Source organism: Hypanus sabinus, chromosome 5, assembly GCF_030144855.1.
Source record: "Hypanus sabinus isolate sHypSab1 chromosome 5, sHypSab1.hap1, whole genome shotgun sequence".
Taxonomy (NCBI): Eukaryota; Metazoa; Chordata; class Chondrichthyes; order Myliobatiformes; family Dasyatidae; genus Hypanus; species Hypanus sabinus.
In genome coordinates this window covers 153,794,614-153,815,791 of record NC_082710.1, presented here as the reverse complement: position 1 = coordinate 153,815,791, position 21,178 = coordinate 153,794,614, and the positions used below count along the sequence as shown (strand labels likewise).

Here is a 21,178-nt window from a genome sequence, read left to right as displayed (position 1 = left end):
TTAGACGTTTGTATTAATCAGCAGGTGTTCAGGTGTACCTAATAAAATGACCACTCTCTGTGGCCAGCTTTTTATTTCTTTAAGTGGTTTGGTGCCAAATTTTGTTTGATAACCATTTCTGTAAAACACTTTGTGACATTTTACATTGACAAACAAATGCCTTTCTTTATAGTTTGCTAAAGCCCAAAAATGTTTGCTTTTCACTTAATAGTGGAAAGAATTTGTTCAGCTTTACAGGTATAACTCAAACAAACCCCAGTCAGGTGTGACCAGCTGAAAGTCGGCTTATCTTTCTCACTGGCACATTTTGTTTCTGGGTAGGAGAGGTGTGAATGGCTTCCCCACAGGACAGACTTGCGCAGTGACATTCAACTTCCAGTACCTTTAGAACACAATCAAATTTATTGTAACTGATTCATGTCGTGTGAAACATGTTGTTTCACAGGAGCAGTAGAGTACAAAGACACCAAATTACTATAAATTACAAAAATAACTAGGTTGTGCAATGAAAAAGGAATAGCAAGAAAGTCCGCACGGGCAATCTGATGGCAGAGAGGAAGTAACTGTTCCTGAAAGTTGATTGGGGCTCTTCTCCTCCCCAGTGTACTCCCGGTTGGTGAGGGTCCTTGGTAATGGATGCCACCTTCTTGAGGAAAGCCTTTCAGTGAAGTCCTTGAAGATGGGGAGGGTTTTGCCCATGATGGTGCCAGGCTTCTCCTGACCCTCTGCACTGGAGACTCCAGACTAGTAGATGATTAATTCTCTTCGTGGTACATCATAGGAATTTTTAAGAGCCTTTGGTGCAAAATGGATCTATACAAATGTAGTGTCTGTGCTCCCAATTCACCCCTGTTCATCGTCCTAGGGTGAACCGTTGTTGCCCCACCAAGTGCAATACTTCGGTGTAAATATGGTGTAATTCCCCACCCCCAGTACACGCTCACAACACAAATATCAGACAATACACCAAAGGTGAGTAAATAATTGCAACTTTATAGTTATTTCTTAGTGATGGGTTAGTAGAAACAGATAACCTAAAGGCGCCAAATTTTATCAGTTTGTGCACATAATATTTTAATACTTTGGAGGTCATGCTTCTGGTTCCATCCACAACGACCTTCCGAGCCTTCGGCCACCGTCCGAACTGCTGACGTCCAGTATCCGCCGCCCCGGAATCGCTATCCACTCCTCACACATCTGTCTCCTTCGCTCGCCTCTCGAAAAAGACCGTGAACTCTCACTCAGCTCATAGATACAAGAAAGCATATCAATTCTCCATCAGTTAGTTCCCCCCTTATCTGCAGTTATCACCCAAACATTCTGGATACAGAAACCCATTACAGCATTGAGTAACATTACAGAGAAGCCATTTTTTAAATAACAATACAGAGAAGCCTGAACAGTTAACACCACAGTTAATGGTACTGAGATCTCTACACTAACATATTTGCAAGGATGCTTGATTTAATGTCAGGAATATACATGAATTTTTGAAACAATAACACCTTCAGCTTAGGAAAAGGAGTAGAATATTAAGCCCATTATAACCTACTGACAAGAACACAATGTTTGCCAAATTATCAATATGAGCTTTCAACATTGTAATCCCATCATACCAGTCCCCACATACTGGCCCTACAGCTCTTTAATACATCTACACTCACACTTGTCCAATAATTCCTCTTTGATTCTTTTACACTGTGGTTAATTTACAGAGTCGAATTAACTTCACAGCTCCAGAGCCCAGAGCTTGCATAATCTCTTTGTTGCCATGCGTGCTTCACTCAGGTCTATGGTTTCCTCCCTCATCTGAACAAGGTGCAGGTTGGTGGATAAATTGGTAAATACACCTCAGTGTGGGGGCGAAGAGATGGTGGGGAACAGGGGAGATGGGATTAGTGTAGCCGGGTGCTTTATGGCTGCTCAGGCTTGGTTAGATGAATGGCCTGTTTCCCAACTGCATGACTCCGTGAGTTTTCTTCTAGTACTCTTTTTTATTTCTTTTACTTTTAATAAGTTTTAAATTGATTTTTTAATGCATTTCTACAACCACTACAGCAAGTAAAAACTCAACCACAAAATGAAGTTTAATACAGTGCAACATAAACATATCAATTATATAGTTCAAAACAATAAGGAAATAGCACCCAGAATAAAATCGTATAAAGTTAGTATCCTGCCCACCCTCCCATGGAAAGAAAATCTCCAGGCCAACCATTACAAAATGTAAAAAAAATAATTGGAGCTTCCAAACCCCCAAAACTGTAAATATAAATAAAAACAAAGAATAATAGTGCCTACTACCAAAATTAAAATGAAATTTCAAACAAAAAGAAGCCCATAGAACTTACAAAAAGAAAAAAAAAGCTGGAAGTAAGGGATTAAAGAAAATAATCTAAAGAGGAGTTGTGAAAGTATTCAAGAAAAGGTCCCCACACCTTTTCAAACTTTATTTCTGAGTTGAGAAGTGAGTAGTGAATTTTTTCAAGGTCCAAACAGGAGTTCGTCTAGTACTCTATTCCAGATTCAGTAAGGTGGAGTGGAGATGGATGAGAGATGGATTTAAAGAAACCCTACAGGAATCTTGAAGGGTTTGATGTCCTTGAAGAATATTGTCAGCATAATGATATTCTGTGATTGTGGTAGGATGAAAGAAAATGGCTCTGCATGGGAAGTCACTGAAGACCTTGGAGGAAATGCAGGTAGGCAAGGAATAGCAGATGCCCATTTAGCCCTTTGAGCTGAACCAATTGTTTGGAATAGCTAAGCTCATGTACTCCATGTACTCTTTTTTCACGTAGGTAGCTAATTTTCTCTTGAAATTCACCATTGAATCTGTCTCCTACATTCCTTTTTGTAATTTTTGTAAATTCCAAATGAAACCAAGTTTTAACATTTCCCTCCATCTCCAACACCATGCCATTGTAACGGTTCTCCCAACAGTTGAAAAAACCATCCTTCATTAACAACTTGCATATTTTTGCATACTGATGTTGAGCAAGAAAGCACAACCGTCATCAGTGACCCCCTCCTTCCAGGCCATGTTACTATCATCGGGCAAGAGGTACAAGAGCCTTAGGTCCCACACCACCAGATTCATAAACAGTTATTACCCTACAATCATCAAGCTTCTAAACTCAACATGGATATCCACTCATTACAATTCTATAAGACCATAATGCATAGGAGTGGAAGAAGGCAATTTGGCCCATCAATTCTGCTCTGCCATTCAATCATGAGACCACACTTGGAGTATTGTATGCAGTTCTGGGCTCCTTATTTTATAAACAATACACTGACATTGGAGAGGGTACAGAGAAGATTCATGAGAATGATTCCAGGACTGAAAAGGTTACTGTATGAGGAATGTCTGGCAGCTCTTAGGCTGTATTCCCTGGAGTTCAGGAGAATGAAAGGGTGGGGAATCTCTCAGAAACATTCTGAATGTTAAAAGGCCTGAACAGTTTAGATATAACAAAGGTATTTCCCATGGTAGGGGATTCTAGGACAAGAGGCCACGACTTCGGGATTGCAAGATGTCATTTTAGAACTGAGATGCGGAGAAATTACTTTAGTCAGAAGGTGGTAAATCTGTGGAATTTGCTGCCATGAGCAGCTGTGGAGGCCAAATTATTGAGTGATTTAAGGCAGAGATAGATAGGGTCTTGATTATCCAGGGCATTAAAGGAAAACAGGGGAGTGGGGATGACTGGAAGAATTGGATCAGCCATGATTGAATGGTGGAGTAGACTCGATGGGCCAAATGGCCTACGTCTGCACCTATATCTTATGTTACAAGACTTTTGCACAGTAATTTTATGTATTGCACTGTACTACTGCTGCAAAAGCAACTCATAACATGTGAGTGATGCCAAATTCTGATATGGGTATTGTGGACTGAAAGTGGGAAGGGGGCCGGGAGAGGGGAATCATGGTGGAAAATGGGGAAGAGAGAGGGCAGGGAGCAAGAAACACCAGAAAGGCATTCTGTACTAACCAATAAACCAATTGTTTGGAATCAAATGACTTTGCCTAGTGTCTCAGGGCTGGATGTGTGTGCACCACCCACCACCCTGGTGCTCATTCTCCACCACCTGTCCCACACCCCTCCCGCACCATCCCACCCTCGCCATTCCTAACGCTTTTTGCTCCTGCCAGATTTACAAACTGACTCTCCATTCCACATTGACAAAAACAGTACTGTGCAAAAATCTTGGACACCTAGCTATACATATGTGTATGTGTGAATGTGTGTGTGTGTGCCTGAGACTTTTGCACAATATTGTTAGTGCAAAATGATGACGATGTTACTATATCAAAGTAGTGATTAGGGCTCAAAAATGAAATGATTGAAAGTATGTAGCTATTCCTCAATCAGCTGAAAGAGAGATGTGATGGAGGCAGATACAGAAAAGGCAGGTGGACCTAGCTGGGTGAGAAGGAAGGGTAAAGGTTGTAGACAGCTACTGGCGAGAGATGAGAAGGACCACGAAGGGTTACCTGTGCTGGAATGTAATAAGTACAGAGGTGAGACTGACAGCCGTTATGGAAGAGGTGTATGGCAGATGGTACAATGACCATAAGGGCCTGGGCTGGGTTGGCATTGTAGGCAGGGGAGTGGGGTTGAAACCAGTGCATAAAATGTATGTGTAGAAGGAAAAATGGCAATTATGTTATCTCCCAATGTGAAGACTGCCACAACTAAAGCCCTCCTCTCTGTTCCCATGATGTGGGAGATGAGATGGTAAATTTCTGAACTTTTCCCCTAACTTTGAAAGCATATCCTTTAAGAGGAGCCAGACTGTGCCCAGCAAATCCGGTGTTGCATCAGCTGGGACCAAAGGCCAGATTCTACCTCTGTTCCCTCGGCATTACCTTGTCTGCATGCTTCCTCTCTCAATGCAACTCTTTCAAACCAATGAAAAGCCTCAGACTTTCTGGTTGGGCGTGAAATGCATTTGGTGGAACTCTGCAATGTTCAGAAAGGTGATCGAGGAACCTAATGAGTTAATACAAAGTTACGGTCATGTTTTTAACTTGGTACAATTTGAAAAATGTTAAGATTTAGTGCAGGCAAGGGATTATTATCACTTGTTGCTATGGCGATGGAATTTGCCTTAAACTCTCCATGAGAGGAAAAGTTTTAAGAATCAAACAGTGGCTAATTCATCGCCTTAAAGTTAAAGAAAGCACTTGCGTAATTTCCCCGAAACCTACTGATCTTATCTGCCTTTCTATCGCTGGCGTTGTGTACACAACCTGTGTTTCGGGCTGAGGTCCACGCCAGGTTCTGTACGTTCCGCCGCGGAGAACATTGCCCGCATTAACAAGAACAACGCGTGACGGAAACGCGTAAATCTTTTACAAAAAGCTGCCCTTTTCCACCGCAAACACTTTCATCTGTTTCCAACTTCCACTCCCGCAGCTGGGTGTTCCAAGCAAGCAGCGCTTCGGATCGTTTTCACCGCTCTCCCGTCACCGCCACCGCTTCTGTTAATTATCTGCCCGCAATATCGACCGGTAAATATGTAACAAAGCAGAAATCCTTCGCCCTTGTAATCTGGGTAAGTCCCATCCAAAACCGCTGGAAGGCCCTCTCCAAATAACCAACTTCTTATAATAATATTAATAAAAAACAATGCCTGAAATCAGCATTTAAAGTGTCAATTTTTTTCCCATTTAGCCGGGGAATTGAATGGGTCTCTTTCTTGTTAACTTCGTTTGCCCAATGTCAAACAAGGTTAAAATTATTCAGTTGGACAGAATTTTTCTCGGATAAATTACGAGCAGAATATTTATTAAATAATTTGATAACATATTAGTTGTTGGATAGGTTACCAACTTCCTGGTTAAGCTGCTACTATAATATTGGATAAGTTACTAATATAACGGTGCTCGGCAAAATTACCAACGATATTTCTTGTAACAATTGCTAACATGATACTTCTCGATTAGGATAATGGTAGTTTTAGATAAGTTGTTAACATTATATTTCCTCCAAGATTTCTACCAAAATTTGTCTTGGAAAATTACTAACATGTTTCTTAGATAAGTAATTAACAGTATTCAGAGATAAGTTATTGACAGTATCACTAGCTACAGTTTTACTGACAATATACCGTATCTCGGATAAATCGTTAGTATTAGATTTTACAAACAATATTCATTGACTGAGTTATCAAGATTATTTCTTTGATAAATTACAAACAATATGTCTTGGGTAATTTATTAACATAATATTTGGTTAGCTTACTAACAATAATTCTTGGTTAAGTTATTAACATATTACTTATATGTTAACATACAGTATTTCTCGGATAAATCATCAAGTTAATCTTATTTTATTTCTCTCGCGGATGTTATTAAATGTGATTTGCTCTTTGTTCCCAATGCTAATCTTTATTTGTCAAACCCGGCCACAAGTGTTTAACAGGAGGAGGAAGGCGACTTCGTCCCAGGCCGAGAGAGGGTCGCCGGACACCCGCAGAAACAGTATGTCCGCCCCCAGGCGTAGGAGTTGCACCTTCTTACTGGTGTTTTACATGCTGATGGCCAACCACGGTGAGCCGAGATTCGATCCCAATTCACTTCCAGAATATCCCCTCGCCATGCGGCACATTGATTAATCTCCTTCTGGTCTGTTGCAGAAGACAGCCGGTGCGTCGGTTCCGCGATTGGCAACTTGAACAGCGGTACGATTTCCTCATTGCTGGCGCGCAGCAAGTCCGCAACAGTCCCCATCCCAAATCCCGTGTCTGGTTCATTCTTCAGGAGAGCTGTTTTCAAGGGAATGTACTTTCCATTTCTCCAATGAGTAATATCTGAACTTCTAGATCCGTTGAGTCATAGAGCATAGAAAACAGACCCACACACCCCCCAACTGGTCCATGGCACACAAACTGCCCACTTGAGCCATAAAACATAGGAGGCGTAGGCGCAGAATTAGGCCATTCAGCCCATCCAGTCTACTCCGCCATTCCATCAGAGCGGGGTTATTCTCCCTCTCAACCCCATTCTCTTGCCTTCTCCTCATAACCCTCCCGACTAATCAAGAACCTATCATTCACCGCTTAAAATATACCCAAAGACTTATCTTCCACAGGGATCTGTGGCAACGAATTCCACAGATTCGCCACACTTTGGCTAAAGAAATCCCTACTCATCTCTTTTGTAATGGTCGTCCCTCTATTCCACGGTTGTGCCCTTTGCTCCTAGTTCGTCCACTAAAGGAAACCTTTCTATATTCACCCTATCCAGACCTTCCAATATTCTATAGAGTTCCTTCTAAATGTCAGTGAGTACAAGCCCATGGTCATCAAACGCTCCTCATACGTTAACCCTTTGATTTCTGTAATAATTCTTATGAAACTCCTCTGGACCCCTCTAATACCAGTACATTGTTTTCTCAGATAAAGGCGCCGAAAACTGCTCACAGTGCTCTAGATGTGGGATAAGCAATGCCTTCTAAAGTCTCAACATTACGTCTTTGCTCCTATATTCTCTCAAACTGAATGCCCACATTGCATTTGCCTTCTTTACAGCCAACGCAATTTACAAGATAATCTGTTGGGAATCCTGAACAAGGACTCCAAGTTCCCTTCGCACCTCAAAGTTCTGGATTTTCTGCCCATTTATTCTTTCTGCTAAAGTATGCCACCATACACTTCACCACACTATATTCCATCTGCCACTTTGTTCCTATTCTCACAATCTATCTGCCCATCTGGAGACTCCCTGCTTCCTCAACAATTCTTACCCCACTACACATCTTTGTGTTGCCAAAAGGCCATCAATTCCGTCACCCAAATCATTGACATGTAACACAAAAAATAATGGTCCCAACACTGACCCCTACGGAATACCACTAGTCAATGGCAGAAAAACCTTTCTTTGTTCCCACCCCTGCTATTCAGCCAATCTTTTATCCATGCTAGTATCTTTCCTGTAATACAAGCTCTTATTTGTTAAGCAGCCTTATGTGCAAAGGCCTTCTTAAAATCCAAGTTAACATCCATTGACTGTCCTTTATCTATCCTGCTTGTTGTTTCCTCAAAGAATTCCAATGGACTTGTCAGGTAAGATTCCCCCTTAAGGAAACCATGCTGTCTTTAGCCTATTTTATCACGACCATCCAAGTACGCTGAAACATCATCCTTAATAATATACTCCAACATCTTCCCAACCACTGAAGTCAGGATAATTGTCCTTTCTCCTGCCTTCCTCCCTTCTTTAAGAGTGGAATGACATTTGAAAATTTCCAGTCCAGATTCTAGTGATTCTTGAAATTTCATTACTAATTCCTCCATAATCTTTTCAGCTACCTCTTTCAGAACCCTGGTGTATAGTCCACCTGCAGCTACATACAAATTGCTGGAGGAACTCAGCAAGTCTGTCAGCATCTATAAAGGAAAATGTTTCGTGTTAAGAGCCTTCATTGGCACCTAATATTTTTAGTCCAGATGAAGGGTCTCAGCCCAAAATATCTTCTAAACTTTGTGGTTATAGCCACTTCCATGAGATTCCTCCAACAGCTCATTCCATATACAGCACCTATATGAGAAGAAGTTGCTATCAGATCACTTTTATTTTTTTCCTCTCTGATATTAAACCTATTTGGTCTGTAGTCATAGAATCATACAACACAGAAACATGCTTTATGGCCCAACTCATTCATACTGAACAAGATACCCATTTAAGCTAGTCCCAAATGGCTGATGTTCCTTTAAAACTTTCCTATCCATGTAACATGGATGAAAAAAAATGTTACAAGCTCAAAGTGGTTTTAGTCTGTTAATCTTTAACATAACTTGGAACTATTAAATTTCATGTCCAAGAGCTAACACTTAAGGTAATAACTTTCTGGCTGAGTTAGAATAATCTATTTAATCTTTTGCATAGCACATTTTTGGTCAGAGGTGAAACAAAGTGCATTGCTTCAGTAATAATTAGTTCCACTCAATTGATTATACAAGGATAGTTCTAAAGGGTCCAAAATATCTCACTATTGTCTCTGAAAATCAGTTTGGAATAATCAGGTGGTTCAGAGGTATTAAGACTTCCAGGTTAAAGTCATGGCTATAAAATGCCCCTAGTCACTAGATGTGTTGTAAAATCTGTAGGGTGTTGATGGGAATGTGGGATGAATTAAAATGGGTTAGTGTGGTTGAGGTAGGATTAGTGAAACATGGACTCAGTGGGTAGAAAGACCTGTTACCATGCTGCACCCACGGTCATTCCAATAAAATCCAGTAGAAATCAGAGATCGCTTGGCATGACTCTTCTTTTAATACCCAAACACTTATTTCACTTTATAAAAATGTTATCCAGCAGTATGATATATTTTCAAGTTAGCTTTAATGAAAGCTGAGAATATTCAATCACTGTAGTACCCTGATCACAAACTCAGCAACATTCCTGGCCTCTGGCTTTCCCGATCCCAACACAAACTGGGCTCACATCCAACCCTCAATCTGGACCTCCCTGCCTCACGTTCTGGAGCAATGAGAGTCAGTGCCAAATCTTCAGAACTTCCATCAGATGTCAAGTTGTCAGAGTTTTATTGTATGTGGGAAAAGACAGGATTATTGAATAAAGAAACATGTCCATTTTTTTAAAAGAGGAACAGGGCAAAATATTACTGTTGCCAGGCAGTCTTAAAATTAGAAGATGGTGGATTAAATAAAAAGATGATAATAAAGTCTGGGTTAAAATAGGATTAAAAACTGTAGAGGTATTGTGATATACTCTAAGTTTCTATTTTATTCGTTCAAGGGACGTAGGGTGCACAGGCTGAGCCAGTATTTAATTGCAGATCCCTAGCAGCCCTTGGTACGCTCACTGTGCTTTTAGGGAGGGTGTTCCAGGATGGTGAAGGAGTGACAATATATTGCCAAGTCAGGATGGCATGTGCCTAGGAGGGCAGCTTCTGGGTGATGGTGTTTGTTCCCCATGCCTTTGCTACCAATGTCCACTTAGCTGTTACACGTTATGGGTTTGGAAGGTGCTGTCTAAATCTTTCTAAATCCTGAAATATGTAACCTTACAGCACAAAGAAAAAAAACATCAATGACTTCTATAAAAAATAAAGTTAATTGCAATCTTCAATTAACTGTCAGCATAGTCTCCTTAAAGGGAAATCTTTCCTAACAAATCTGCTGGAATTCTTTGAGGAAATAATAAGCAGGATAGGAAAAGGAGAGTCAGTAGGTATTGCTTATTTTGATTTTTAGAAGACCTTTGACAAGGTCCCATTCATGGGGCTGCTTAGCGACATAAGAGCCTATTGTATTACGGGAAAGATACTATCAGGTATAGAGCATTGCCTGACGGGCTGGAGGCAAAGAGGCCTATCTGATTGGCTTGACAGTGACTAGTGGTATTCTGCAGGGCTTATTTTCATGTTATATGTCAACAATTTAGATAATGGAATTGATTGCTTTGTCGACAAGTTTGCAGATAATACAAAGATAGGTGGAGAGGAAGGCAGTATTGAGGAAGCGGGGAGACTGCAGAAGGATTTAGACAGATTAGGAGAATGAGCAAAGAAGTGGCAGATAGAATACAGTGTCAGGAATTGTATGGTCATGCACTTTGGTAGAAGTAATAAAAGCATAGACTATTTTCTAAATGGAGAGAAAATTCAACAATCTGAGATGCAAAGCGAGTTGTGAGTCCTCAGGCAGGACTCCCTAAAGGTTGATTTTCAGGTTGAGATGGTGCTAAGAAAGGCAAATGCAATGTTAGCATTCATTGTGAGCAGAATATAAAAGCACGGACATATTGTTGATAAGGCATTGGTCAGATCACACGGAGAATTGCAAGGATGTAATGTTGAGGATTTATAAGGCACTGGCGAGGCCTCAGAGCATTGTGAGCAGTTTTGAGCCCCTTATCTAGAAAGGATGTGCAGAGATTGGAGAAGGTTCAAAGGAGGTTCACAAAAATGACTCTGTGATTGAAAGGTTTGTCATATGAGAAGCATTTGAATGCTCTGGACCTGTACTGGCTGGATTTCAGGACAATGAGCGGTGATCTCATTGAAACCTATTGAATGTTGAAAGGCCTCCACAGAGTAATGTTTTCTGTGGTGGGGTGTCTAGGATAGAGGGCACAGCCACAGAACAGAGATATGTTCATTTAAAACGGAAATGAGGAGGAATTTCTTTAGCCAGAGAGTGATGAATCTGTGGAATGCATTGTGGAGGCCATTGTCAGGTATATTTAAGGCAGATGTTGATAGACTCTTGATTAGTCAGGTCACAAAGGGTTATGAGGAGAAGGCAGGAGATTGGGGCTGAGAGGGAAATGGATCAGCTATGATGAAATGGCAGAGCAGACGATGGGCCAAGTGGCCTAATTCTGCTCCTTTATCTTATAGAATATTGAAAAGCCTAGATAGAATGGAGAGGATGTTCCCTTTAGTGGATGAGTCTAGAACTAGAGGGCCCAGCCTCATAACAGAGGGATGTTCATTTAGATGAGAAAGAATTTGTTTAGCCAGATTGTGATGAATCTGGGGAATTTATTGACATTGACAGCTGTGGAGGTGGAAAAGCAGAGGTTGATAGGTTCATGGTTAGTCAGGTCATAACAGGTTATGAGGAGAAGGCAGACGATTGGGGTTGAGAGGGATAACAAATCAGTCACAAAGGCATAGTGGACAGACTTGATGGGCCAAGTAGCTTAATTCTGTCTTATGGTCCCCAATACTGAAGTGGGACCAGCTGGTCTGTAATTTCCTGTTCATTCTCTCCATCTTTAATAAATAGTGGAGATACACTGACCATCATTCTACTCGTAGAGTCTCCTCCAGAGTCAAACAAACTTCTGCCGATGACTACCAATACATCCAATATTTCCTAGCTGGTACTTAGCATTGTGGATTATCAGTTCCCAGAGAATTAGCCACCTGCAGCACCAAAGCAGGCCCTTTGTCCCAATTTGCCAATGCCACCTAGATACCTACTAATTTGCTCACATTTGGCCCATATCTCTCAAAGCCTTTCCCATTGAGGTGATTGTTAACAAGTTGTAACTGTACCCACCTTCACTTCCTCTGTCGGTTCATTCCTTATATCCACTACCCTTCATGTGAAAAGAAATTGCCTCTCACATCTCCTTTAACTCTCTCCACTCTCACTTTAAACCTATTTCCCTGGGAACCGTGCCATAACACTGGGAAAAAAAAACTGTGTGCATTTGTGCCATGTTGTTCTTAACCCTGTTCACTGAAATATTTTTTTTCGTGTTTCTCCCTCTCGCAAAAACACAATTCCCTCCCATTTGTGTTGGAAGAACTTGGTTTGTTCTCTCTGGAGTGGTGGGAGATGAAGGGAGACCCAATAGAAATTTAGAAAACCATGAGAGGCATGGACAGTTGGTATCACTTTCCAAAGCTCAAGATGTCTCATAATGGACGGCATTTATTTAATGTGAGAAGGGTATATGTTTTAAGGAGATACACCAGGCAATTTTTTCCCATAGATTTGTTGAATGTGCTGTCTGTGGGGTAGTAGTGGCAAATGCAATGGAGGCATTTACGAAAATCTTAGATGGGCTGATGAATATGCAGGGTATAGAGATATAGACATTGTGCAGGCAGAAATTAGCTTGCTGTCTTATTTCTAGTTTAATTAGTTTGGCAATATCATAGGGGGTTGAGGGCCTGTTCCTGTGTACTGCTTTATGTCCTCTGTTCATTATGAATCTCCTTTGCACTGCCTCAAATACACAATATCCTTTCTTCAGTAAGCAGACCAGAACCGTGCTCAGTTCTCCGGGATTCCTTGGACGGCCAAAAAGGTTTGGTTCTAACTGAGACAGGTTAGTAAATGTCGTTGACCTGTTTTGAGGAGATACACAGAAAGAATAGAAAGTTTCGAAAAGAAAAAGATAGAGAGTGTGTGGACATTCTGATCAGACAATTTAACCTGAGCTTTGTTGAGCTTGGAGGAGGTTTATGTATTTACTATGTACATCTAGATACAGCATGGTAACGGGCTCTTCCAGCCCAACGAGCCCGCGCCCCCGATTACATCCAGGTGATTATTTAACGTACTAACCTGGCCGTCTTTGGAAATGGAGGAACCAGAGCACCAGGAACAAATCCAAACGGATTCATTGACAGTAGCGCGAATTGACCTCATGTCACTGGCGCTGTAATAGCGTTGCACTAACCGCTGCTTTACCGTGTCGCCCCTATTTCCTAAATAACGGAATTTATGAACTAGCGAATCTGCGGTTGCTGGAAATCCAAGCAACACACACAAACTGCTGGAGGAACTCAGCAGGCCAGGCAGCATCACCTTACTCTGGCTCCTCATTCATTTTTTCCAGTCCTGATAAAGGGTCACAGCCAGAATAGTTGACCGTACTCTTGTCCATAGGAACACACACAAAATGCTGGTGGACCGCAGCAGGCCAGGCAGCGTCTATAGGAAGAAGTACAGTCCACGTTTCAGGCCGCGAACTCTTCGAATGGCCTGCTGGGTTCCACCAGCATTTTGCTTGAATTTCCAGCATCTGCAGATTTCCTCGCGTTCTTGTCCACAGATGCTAAAACAGAAGCTGTCAGGAGTGGGATTCGAACCCACGCCTCCAGAGGAGACTGCGACCTGAACGCAGCGCCTTAGACCGCTCGGCCATCCTGACACGTCCGATTGTTTTTAATTTTGATCTATACGAGAGGAAATGTCGAACAAAGTTCGATTGTTTTCTCTGGAGAATTGAATGTTAAGGGATGCGCATAAGACTGTGAGAAGCGCGGATAAAATAGACAGTGAGGAAATTTGTTCTTCGGGCTGAGTACTGGATAACATACATCAAGGCGAGAGGAGAGCAGCTTGACGTGCGGGACAAGTAGAGTTGGTACCTGGAACAGACTGCCGGGGTGGTGGGTGGGGCGATACAGTAGAGGCGTTTAAGAGGATGTTTGACACATGAATATGCTGGGAATGGAGGGGTATGGACCATGCGAAAACAAAGGGGATTTAGTTTAATTAAGAATCATGTTTGGTACCGATGTCGTGGGCCAAAGTGACAAATGCTGTGTTGTTCCATGTTCTCGGCAAATTACTTGAATATATAATTGATCAGTGAAGGCATGTCCGGAGATCAATCTCAGCAGTATGATACCACAAAAGAATGATTCAAGTGTCTTTCTTCGGTCTCTTTCCAATTTTGAATCCGGTACACTTACAACAGCCAGACTGGCCTTCATATTATCTTCGCACTAGAGTTCACAGGTCCAGTCCGATCTGCTCGTTTTGTACAATGCACAGAAAATTCTCAAATGCTGATCCCCGTCGCTGTTTAGGCAGAGTCGTAAAAAGAACTTTTGGCACGATGGCCTTCGTCAATTTGTACATTGAGCTTAGAAACACAGAGGGCTATGGGGAACCCTAGTAATTTCTGAGGTAGGGACATGTTTGGCACAGCTTTGTGGGCCGAAGGGCCTGTATTGTGCTGTAGGTTTTCTATGTTTCTAATCAGGACATTGAGTACAGGCGTTGAGATGTTATTTTGAAGTTCTATAACATAGGATGCTTCAGAGTCCGTAAGGAGTTTGTACCGCGTGACCCTCCCACAGTCAAAAGACGTACCGGTTAGTAGATTCCATAGGAAGAAGTATAGTTTCGAGTCGAAACGTCGACAGTGCTTCTTCCTATAGATGCTGCCTGGCCTGCTGCGTTCCACCAGCATTTTGTGTGCGTTGTTTGAATTTCCAGCATCTGCAGATTTCCTCGTGTTTCCGGTTAGTAGATTCATTAATAATGGGCTTTGACCGCTAGGCGGCTCGGCTCCTTCTACGCTGTATCAATAAGATCGACTGATCATCTATGTACATAAGTTAATATATGTTGAATATCTTTATATATTAATAATATTAGTAGTAGTAACCAGACTGAGAAGGTCGAGAGAAAATTTCCAAAAATGTTGCTGCGAATCGAAGACCTGAATTGTAGGGAAACGTTAATTCGGTTAGAACTATTTCCTGGAGCGTACACAGAATAATGAGAGGTGTACATAGGGAGAATGCATGCAGGCTTTTTCACTTTGAGTGAGACTGTAACTAGAACTGCTAGGCTTAGGGAGAAACGTGAAATATTTGAAGAGAACATGACGGGAGAACTTCACTCAGAGAGTGGTACGAGTGAGGAAAAAGATGTCAACGGAATTGGTAAGCGTGGGTCCAATTGTAACATTTAAAAGATATTTTCATAGGTACATGGATGGGAGGTGTTTGGAGGGTATGATCAGGGTGCGGGTAGATGGGACTAGGCAGAAGATCAAGTCGGTGTGGACAGGATGGGTTGATGGAGCCAATTTCTGTGCCGTTCTATTCTATGACTCTATTAACCCTCCAGTTTTCTTAACATTATTCAGCAGGTTCTCAGGGGTTAGTTATTTCGGGAAGAAAATTCCTGGCCATTTTCCTAGAGAACCACTCGAACACAGCCATCCTGGCCTTGAACATTATCACCTACGAGAAGGCGGCCAACGTGAATGTCTCGATTTCCGTCCCACCTTTCTTTCGGGCCCAGACCATTGGAGCCAGTAACAGCGCCGTGGTCAACCTGGAGCCCATCTACATGCTTAAAGGTAATGAGATCTCCAAGAAGGTTATCACCATCATGGCTGACGAAGATATATCAGTGGTGGTGCTGAATACCCGTTACAACACCCAGGATGCCTACCTAAGCCTGCCTGTCGTTAACCTGGGTACCACGTACTTTGTAGTCACTTACAACGGGTTCCGAACCAACCACAGGCAGTTCGCCATCGCCAACGGCAACGAGAACGTCCAAGTGACTGTCACGGTGGCGGGCGCAGTGGTGTACAACGGCATTCAGTACTCTGACAAGCAGAAGTTCACCTTCACCATGGAGCCCAACCAAACCACCCAGTTCCAGAGCGAAGTCGACCTGACCGGCACCAAGGTGGTGTCTTCCAAACCCGTGGCGGTGTTCAGTGGAAACCGGTGCATCATGATCTCCTCCACCGACTGCGACCACGTCGCCGAGCAGCTTTTCCCGGCGGACAAGTGGTCCTACTCCTTCGCCGTCTTCCCCCTGTTGAACAAAGAGACGACTGACCTGGTCACCGTGATCGCGGGCGAGAACGACACGGCCGTCAGCATCTACTCAGAGGAGGGAAACGTCAACTTCGTGCTGCAGGAAGGTACCCACATTAACCTCACCGTCAACGGGGGCATGATCGTCAATTCAGCCAAACCCGTCATGGTGACCTACCTCTCAACAGGGGGAAGTAACAAACTAGTCCCCACTTTCGACCCGTTCCTGATGAACGTCATCCCCTCCGCCTACTTCAACGCCTTCTATGTCTTCGTGACCTTCGCCAACTTTTACAATTACATCCTCATTGTCTCGTCCACGCCGAACTACAAACAAATCGTCCTGGATGGAAAGCCCCTGGCCAGCTACCCCTCGGAGAACACCACCTTCTGGGATTTCACCGCCACCCGCATCTATCTAGGCAAGACGGCAGGCCGCTACGTGATATCGCGCACGGATGCGCTCTTCTGCATCTACGTCTATGGCATCGCCCGAGGGGAGGCTTACGGCTACTCGATAGGAGGCAAAAGTAACAATGCTGGTAAGAATTGCCCTCTTCGCACAGTTTTACAGCCACCGCAACACGTCAGGACTGACTACTAGGCAACCACGAGCGAAGTTGCAGGGTAGCAGCGGAGAAATCGGAGGTGTCCGCTCACCCGAGGAGCTGGCATATCAGGTGAGGTTGGACAGGGTGCGACCGGTTTCTTAAGAGCGCAGAGCCCTGAGGAGTGACCATACCGAGGGTAGGATGAATACTCTCAGTCCCCCCCCCCCCACCCCACCCTCCAGGGTTTTCGAATAAAGAATTATAAGGCACAGATTTAAGGCGAGAGAGGGGAGAGGTTGAAACGGAAATTGAGGGAAAACTTTTGTTTACACAGAGGGTGGCACATACATGGAATAAGGTACATTAGCAACATTTAAAATACACTGGACGGGTACATTGATAGGAAAATATTTGGGGGACATAGGACAAACGGTTTGAGATTGATTGATGCATTCTGGTCGGCATGGAGCGGATGGCTGAGATGCCCGTATCCGGGTCATATGACTCTAGGAATCTGAGGCACTGCCTGATCCTCGTTGCTCTCTCCGCTTTCTTTTCAAATCACGTGTAAAACGTTATGAAAGGCATGGAGAGAGGAGAACGAGTCTTTTAGCCCAGGTTAAGATGACCAGTCCGTTCAGCGCTATCACATTTCCACAATACCCTTCAGTATCGCCAGTCTAGCCATCAGCATTGACGAGTGACATCGGGGCAGGACGTAGAAATAATATGCCCAGAGGTGCACGGGCCAGCGAGTGCTTCGTCTTCTATGTTCTGCAGCGAGTTTCACCGTCACTTACACGACACTAGGTGCTGTCCGCTCGACTGCATGAGAACATTTCCAAACACGCTGAAAAGGCCCCACGGAAGTTTATAAAATTAACCTGATGAACGTATATGAAATAGCGAAGACAGAGTGTTCCCCCACCCCCCCGCGCCCCCCGCGGTCATATGCCAAGTCCTAGAGGGCATGCACTTAAGTTGAGAGGGGAAAAGCTTTAAAAAGCAGGGCAAAGATTTTTACACGGAGAATGGTGGGTGGCTGAAACGCGCTGCCATGGGTGATAGTGGAAGCAGATATATTAGTGGTGTTTTACGAGGCCATTTTTACGAGGGTTTGCAGGGAATGGAGAGGTAGTGGTCTTGTGCAAGCAGGAGGGATTTAGTTTAATTCAGTATCGAGTTTAGCGCGGACATCATAGGCTGAAGGGCTCTGGTTAAGCTGAAAGGGAGGAAAGTTTACTGAAGGTTTTGGAGGCTGGGAGGCAGGAGTGGTTGCGGAGGCACATACGATAGCGGCGTTAAAGAGGCAGGGAAACCAAGGAGATGGATCATATGCAGGCAGATGTGCGTGTTAAATTGGTGTTACGTTCGGCACAACACGGCGATATTCTATGCTGTTTCTACCATGTGTGGGAGAGTCGATGAAATGGCTTATTTGGTGTCTGCACTTAGTTTACCTTGTTTTCCGAGCGCCGGATATCACCGCCAAACTAAATAACTTCAGGATCTTCCTTTGCTCCAGACCTTAGGAAGTCGGCGTCGTTCACCTGCATGTCGCAGGCGGCTGAGTACACCTTCCCGTCCAGCGTGCTCAGCAGCGCTGGGGTAGCCCTCACCGACCTGCATCTCATCGACCCGACCTGCAAGGCCCGCCAGCGGGACGAGAACTGGGTGGTCATCACGGCTCCGTTTAACTCCTGCGGGACCACGATCAGCGTAAGCGGCCTGCCAGTCAATGGGAGCGGCTCCATCCGCGCGCAGTACCGGGCAAGCGGGTGACGGCAACCGGGGGTCTAACGGGGTACTTAACAATGCACAGCAAACGCCGAGAACATAAGACCATAGGCATAGGAGCAAATTCAGGCCATTCAATCATGGCTGATCCTTTTTTCCCCTCCTCAGCCACATATCCCGGCCTTCTCCCTGTAACCTTTGATGCCACGTCCGATCAAGAACCTATCAATCTCTGCCTTAAACGACCTGGCCTTCACAGCTGCAGCTGGCAACAAATTCCACAAATTCACCACCCCCTGGCTAAAGAAATTTCTCCGCATCTCTGCTTGGAATGGACGCCCCTCTATCCTGAGGCTGTGCCCTCTTGTCCTAGACTCACCCACCATGGGAAACATCCTTTCCACATCTACTCTGTCTAGGCTTTTCACCATTCGAACGGGTTCAATGAGATTCCCCTCATCCTTCTGAATTCCAGTGAGTACAGACCCAGAGTCATCAAATGTTCCTCGTATGATAACCCTTTCATTCCTGGAATCGTCCTTGTGAACCTCCTCTGGACCCTCTCCAATGCCAGCACATCTGTTCTAAGATGAGGAGCCCAAAACTGTTCACAATACTCAAGGTGAGGCCTCACCAGTGCCTTATAAAGCCTCAGCATCACATCCCTGCTCTTGTATTCTAGACCTCTTGAAATAAATGCTAACATTGCATTTACCTTCCTCACCACTGATTCAACCTGTAAGTTAACCTTCAGGGTGTTCTGCACAAGGACTCCCAAGTCCCTTTGCATCTCAGATTTTTGGATTTTCTCCCTAATCAGAAAATAGTCCACACATTTATTTCTCCTACTAACATTATATTTCATTTGCCACTCCCTTGCCCATTCTCCTATTCTGTCTTTCTGCATCTTACCTGTTTCCTGAACACTACCTGCCCCGCCACCGGTCTTGGAAAAAAGCCACCAATCTCATCATCTGGATGACATAAAAAGAAGTGGTCCCTACACCGGCCCCCGTGGAACATCACGTCACTGGCAGCCAACCAAACAAAAATCCTTTGATTCCCACTCGTTGCCCTCTTCCAATCAGTCCATGCTCTGACCATGTTATTAACTTTCCCTAATACCATGGGCTCTTAACTTGGTAAGCACCATACAGATCTGGCAACATCTGCAGAAGGAAAATCGGTGAATGTTTCCCGTCTGGAATATTTCATATGTAGCTGGGGACATGCATAATTGCAGCACTTAAGACGCATTTCGATAGTTATATGGAGGGGAAGGTATTGGAGAGTTATGGCCCGAACTAGGACTTGCAGGGAGGATGCCGTTGCTGGTCTGGACCTGTTGGGCTGAAAGGCCTGCTTCGGTGCTGTTTTACGCTATGATTCCCTAACAGTACCGGGAAAGAGAGAAAGCAATTTAGATTTCAGGCTGGATCGAGTAGAAGTTCAGGAATGCGAGACCATGTCAGTTAACATCAGTTTGGATCACTTCATGCTGCTTTGCATAATATATTGCTCGTCACAAGGCTGTTCCATACCGCATGCCCAACAAGACAGACCGTATTGGCAAAGAAAGAGGAGATGAGCTAAAGCCATGACAGCAATGGCTGATTCTGATATATAGAGAAAGACAGGACAGGTTACCTAATGTTGGGCAGTTTGATGGCGATATTGAATTTAGTGAGGCAAAATAAAACGGTGCCGGAGGAACTCAGCTGGTCAGCCAGCATCTGCGGAGTGAGATGGGTGACTGACGTGTAGGATGTGGACTTTACTTCGGAGTTTGGAAGGGAACTTGCTGCTATAAAGAGGTGAGAGGGAGAGGGGAGTCAGATCCGGCAGATCCAGTTGTGGAGGGAGGGAAAGGGCAGATGGAGCGAGGTGAGGGAGGGATGGACTTGGGAGACAGCGGCCGGTGGGTTAGAGGTGGGCTCAGGTAAGAAGGAGGAGAAAAGGGAATTAGATTGTAAAGGCACAGGAGACCCTAGTAGGGGTGGGAAGGGGGAAGTAAGAGACAAGAAGCTTGAAGGGGATAAGCAGAGGCACAAGAGGCTGCCGATGCTGAATCCGATAAGTACAGAAGGTGATAGTAGGAACCAAGTAAGGGGGAAGGTGAGCATGTGGAATGAGCTGGGTCAGGAGACCTAGTAAACTGTGTGGGTGATGGACGGATGGAAGCAGGTAGGAGAAGGGGGAGATACCGAGCATGCGCAGCGGCTGGCAAACCTGGTCTTCGTTGCTCAATGCCTGGAAGGTCAAGACGAATTCCTTCTGGGCGAAGGTGCTCCTGCGATGGCAGTGGCAGGTCAGTTCAAGACTTTCACCCTGTCTGGATGAGGGATCCGAGTGGGCTGCTGGAGTGCGCTGATGGTGGACCCACGGACTTGGATTCACGGGGCCCGACAGCACGGAAAAAGGCCAAACGGTGGCTGCCTCACAGTTCCGGAGGCACCGGTTTGATCCCGACCTCCATCTGGGCCTGCGTTCTCCCTGTGACTACGTCTTCTCCCGGGGTGTTCCGGTTTCCCGCACGTTCCAGTTCGTGCAGGCTTGTAGGTTAATTGGCCGCTGTCAATTGTCCCAGGGTTTGTAGGTGAGAGGTGGAATCAGAGGGAGAGGAGGAAGTTGATGGGGAAGAATAGGTCATGGTAGAATATGGGGTAGTTTATCCGAATTTGGGGAGTACTCAGGGCGAAAGGACGGTTGATGGTCGGTATGGAACTGGTGGGCAAATGGCTTCTTCCTGTAAACACAAAGTACACTGCAGATGCTGTGGTCAAATCAAGACGTACAAAAAAGCTGGATGAACTCAGCA

At 44.3% G+C, this 21,178-nt stretch overlaps 1 protein-coding gene and 1 non-coding gene across 2 annotated transcripts in view; one reads left to right on the top strand and one right to left on the bottom strand.

Annotated features, from left to right (window-relative positions):
- Window positions 1–5,352: 5,352 nt before the first annotated feature.
- Window positions 5,353–21,178, top strand: part of LOC132394474 (IgGFc-binding protein-like) — a 32,673-nt gene continuing 16,847 nt past the window's right edge. The window contains exons 1-5 of the mRNA XM_059970677.1: window positions 5,353–5,520; window positions 6,424–6,561; window positions 6,648–6,692; window positions 15,385–16,614; window positions 18,149–18,342. Coding sequence (XP_059826660.1) covers window positions 6,495–6,561; window positions 6,648–6,692; window positions 15,385–16,614; window positions 18,149–18,342 — 1,536 coding nt within the window. The 5' untranslated portion in view covers window positions 5,353–5,520; window positions 6,424–6,494. The remainder of the gene's footprint in view (window positions 5,521–6,423; window positions 6,562–6,647; window positions 6,693–15,384; window positions 16,615–18,148; window positions 18,343–21,178) is intronic.
- trnal-cag (transfer RNA leucine (anticodon CAG)) lies at window positions 13,568–13,650 on the bottom strand. Its single transcript has one exon. It is a non-coding gene; the product is annotated as a tRNA-Leu (tRNA).